This window comes from Cebus imitator, unplaced genomic scaffold, assembly GCF_001604975.1.
Source record: "Cebus imitator isolate Cc_AM_T3 unplaced genomic scaffold, Cebus_imitator-1.0 Scaffold70, whole genome shotgun sequence".
NCBI classification, from domain to species: domain Eukaryota; kingdom Metazoa; phylum Chordata; class Mammalia; order Primates; family Cebidae; genus Cebus; species Cebus imitator.
The window spans coordinates 4250186-4254234 of NW_016107385.1; the positions used below are offsets into that span (position 1 = coordinate 4250186).

General features: G+C 42.2%; 1 protein-coding gene across 13 annotated transcripts in view; it reads left to right on the plus strand.

Moving 5' to 3' along the window:
- Positions 1-4049, plus strand: part of MGA (MAX dimerization protein MGA) — a 168554-nt gene that overhangs the window by 147525 nt on the left and 16980 nt on the right. For 12 of the 13 annotated variants that reach the window (XM_037739445.1, XM_037739454.1, XM_037739447.1 and 9 more), the window contains 2 exons: positions 666-956; positions 1139-2649. In XM_037739445.1, the coding sequence (XP_037595373.1) occupies positions 666-956; positions 1139-2649 (1802 nt within the window). The remainder of the gene's footprint in view (positions 1-665; positions 957-1138; positions 2650-4049) is intronic. The other variant, XM_017531015.2, reaches the window with a different exon arrangement.

Genomic DNA, 4049 nt, shown 5'->3' on the forward strand with positions numbered 1-4049 from the left:
AAAAGCCAGGTGTGGTGGCTCATGCCTATAATCCTAGCACTTTGGGGGGCAGAGGCAGGTGGATCACAAGGTCAGGAGTTAAAGACCAGCCTGGCCAAGATGGTGAAACCCCGTCTCTCCTAAAAATATAAAAATTAGCTGGGCATAGTGATGGGCACCTGTAATCCCAGCTACATGGGAGACTGAGTCAGGAGAATCACTTGAAGCCCAGAAGGCGGAGGTTGCAGTGAGCCAAGATCACACCACTGCACTCAGCCTGGGCGACAGAGTAAGATTCTGTCTCAAAAAAAAAGCTGCATGCAGTGGCTCAGGCCTGTAATCCCAGCACTTTGGGAGGCCAAGGAGGGCAGATCAGTAGTGGTCAGGGGTTTGAGACCAGCCTGGCCAGCATGGTGAAACCCTGTCTCTACCGCAAAAATACAGAAATAAGCCAGGTGTAGTAGCGTGCACCTGTAGTCGCAGCTACTTGGGATGCTGAGGTGGGAGAATCACTTGAACCAGGGAGGCGTGGAGGCTGCAGTCAGTCGAGATTGTGCCATTGCACTGTAGCCTGAGCAACAGAGCAAGACTGTGTTTCAAAAAAAAAAAAAAAATCATGAATACTTTTTTTCCTACATGTGTTAAAGGAGAATTTTCGTACTATGTTTCCATTTCCTGTTTTTCAGAAAATGCTGCTCAAATTCCAGTGGCTACTCCACAGGTCTCTTCTAACACAGTGAAACGTGCTGGACCTCGATTGTTGTTGATTCCGGTGCAGCAGGGTTCTCCTTCTCTCAGACCTGTCTCAAACACACAACTTCAGGGACATCGGATGGTCTTACAGCCTGTTAGGAGTCCAAGTGGAATGAACCTATTCAGGCACCCTAATGGGCAGATTGTCCAGCTTCTACCTTTGCATCAGCTTCGAGGCTCTAATACTCAGCCCAACTTACAGCCTGTCATGTTTCGGAACCCAGGTATAAACTTCTTTCTTATTAACTTTTCTTTTGTTGCATCAGTTGGCCATATGGTATGTTAATACACCAGTATAGTTTTTCTCGCTTTCTTAGAATTGCTTTTCCAAAAAGAAAAGCAAGCATTGCAAGTCTTGATATCGGCAGTTGTGATTTAAAAATTTCTCTCTTATTTTTTAAACTAGGGTCTGTAATGGGAATCCGGTTACCTGCTCCTTCCAAACCCTCTGAGACTCCACCGTCTTCCACTTCATCCTCTGCTTTCTCTGTCATGAATCCTGTAATCCAAGCTGTTGGGTCTTCAGCAGTAAATGTTATCACTCAGGCACCATCATTGCTTTCCTCTGGAGCTAGTTTTGTGTCTCAAGCTGGTACATTGACCCTGAGGATTTCTGCTCCTGAACCACAAAGCTTTGCAAGTAAAACAGGCTCTGAAACCAAAATAACGTATAGCTCAGGAGGACAGCCTGTTGGTACAGCCAGTCTTATTCCTCTCCAGTCTGGTAGTTTTGCCTTGTTACAGCTCCCAGGACAAAAGCCTGTTCCTAGCTCCATTCTTCAACATGTTGCTTCCCTTCAGATGAAGAGAGACTCTCAGAATCCAGACCAGAAAGATGGAAAAAACTCAATAAAAAGAGAGCAAGAAACCAAGAAGGTTCTACAGTCAGAAGGACAGGCTGTAGACCCTGAGGCTAATACAATAAAACAAAACTCAGGAGCTGCTACCTCAGAAGAAACTCTGAATGATTCCTTGGAAGACAGGAGTGATCATTTGGATGAAGAATCCCTTCGAGAAGAAGGTTCTGCAACTGTCAAACCATCTAAGCATTCCTGTATCACTGGGTCACATATAGATGAAAACTATAAAGATGTTAATGAAGAATGTGGGGCTAGGAATCATAATAGTTCCAAAGAAAAAGTGGCTGTTCTAGAAGTTAGGGCCATTTCTGAAAAAGCCAGTAATAAGACAGTTCAAAATATGAGTAAAGTACAGTATCAAAAACTTGGTGATAGGAAGGTGGAACAGCAGAAAGGATCAGACAATCCAGAAGAAAACTCAAATGAATTTCCAGACGTCTCTAAGGAAGAAAGTAAATTTGAATTGTCAGGGAGCAAAGATGTGGAGCAGCAATCTCATCCACAGCCAGAGGCCACAGAGAAGGAATGTGGAGACTCTATGGAGAAAGACAGTATTAGGGAAAGGTGGAGAAGACATCTGAAGGGCCCCTTAACCAGGAAATGTGTTGGAGCTTCACAGGAATGTAAGAAAGAGGCAGATGAGCAGTTAATTAAAGAAACAAAGACATGTCAGGAAAATTCAGATGTGTTTCAACAACAACAACAAAGCATCTCTGACTTACTTGGAAAAAGGGGAATCACTGAAGATGCCAGAGTTTTGAAAACTGAGTGTGATTCTTGGAGTAGGATTTCTAGTCCTTCAGCCTTCTCCATTGTTCCTAGGAGAGCTGCAAAAAGCAGCAGAGGGAATGGACATTTTCAGGGTCATTTACTGCTAACTGGAGAACAGATACAACCAAAGCAAAAGAAGAAGGTTGGGAGAAGCAGTGCTGACCTCACTGTTTTGGATTTGGAAGAGGATGAAGATGAGAATGAGAAAACCGATGATTCTATTGATGAAATTGTGGATGTTGTTTCTGACTACCAGAGTGAGGAGGTTGATGATATAGAAAAGGTGGTGAGCCTATTTTTCTTGTGACTAAAACCTAAAGGATGTAAATGATTTATTAGAGACAGTAGCTTTTTCAGAAGATCACTAAGATATAATACATTTAATTGGTTGCCTAGGTTTAGATTATGACTTAAATGGCTTAGTAGTTTTTAGGTTGTGTCAGTCAAGCAACATTTATTAAGCTTATATTATTCTTTGAGACTTGTCTGGTTTTATGGGAAGGCTGCCTTAAGCCTTTGGGGGATAGGTGCTTGAGAGTTCCTACCAAGTTGGATTTTTAAAATCCTGAAACCACTACTCTCATTTGAGCTCAGTCAATTTCTGCGACGTCTTCTATGTGAGGTGGTTGTAGCTTCTCTGGTAAATGTTAATCAGAAACTGGGAGTAGGTGACCTTAGAACTTACTCACTTGCATTTGGAGAGGTGTTTTTGTATTTGGAGAAAAACTGGAAAGTACCATCTAATATTCTGATATCATCTTGCCTTGAGTTGCTTTTATTTCCAAAAATTAAATAGTCTCCAGAATTTATATTCTAGACTTTGGTCATCATCCTTGTAATATGCCCTTTGTGGCCTATTTTTATTATTTTCCCGAAGTGTTTTGATAGGATTCCTATTTAGGGTTGTTGTATTTACTAAACTAAGTAACTGTCAGATATTGATATAGTGCAGAAGTTGGACAAACTTTTTCTCTAAAGGGCCGGATAGTAAATAGTTTTAGACTTTGCGGAGAGCCAGATGGCTACCTGTTGCAACTGCTTGACTGCTGTTGTAGTATAGAAGCAGCTATATTCCCTTAAAACTTTATTTTAAAAAGGCCAGGTATAGTGTCTCACGCCTGTATTCCAGCACTTTGGGAGGCCTAGGCGGGTGGATCACCTGACGTCAGGAGTTCAAGACCAGCCTGACCATCATGGTGAAACCCCATCTCTGCTAAAAATACAAAAAATTAGCCGGGTATGGTGGCGGGTGCCTGTAATCCCAGTACTCAGGAGGCTGAGGCAGGAGAATCACTTGAACCTGGGAGGCGGAGGTTGCAGTCAGCTGAGCTCACGCCATTGCACTCCAGCCTGGGCTACATTAGCAAAACTCCATCTCAAAAAAACAAAACTTTATTTAAAAAAAAAAAGTTACTGTGCTGTGGTTTGCTTACGCCTGACGTAAGATCTGATGTAAAACATAGGGATATCATAGCCAGCTGCCTGTGGAGTGCCCTAAAATCTAAACGGTATTCTTCTCTTCAGGAGCAGATGACAGCCATCTGCACTAATTGTCATACAACTGCTTGTTTTAGAATCGCACTTCCTTGAGATTCATTCTGCCTCTCTGTTATCTGGTTCTTTTCTGTTAGTGCTCAACTGCTTTTTGCACATAAAATATAACGAAAATATTATTATTTTAAAAAT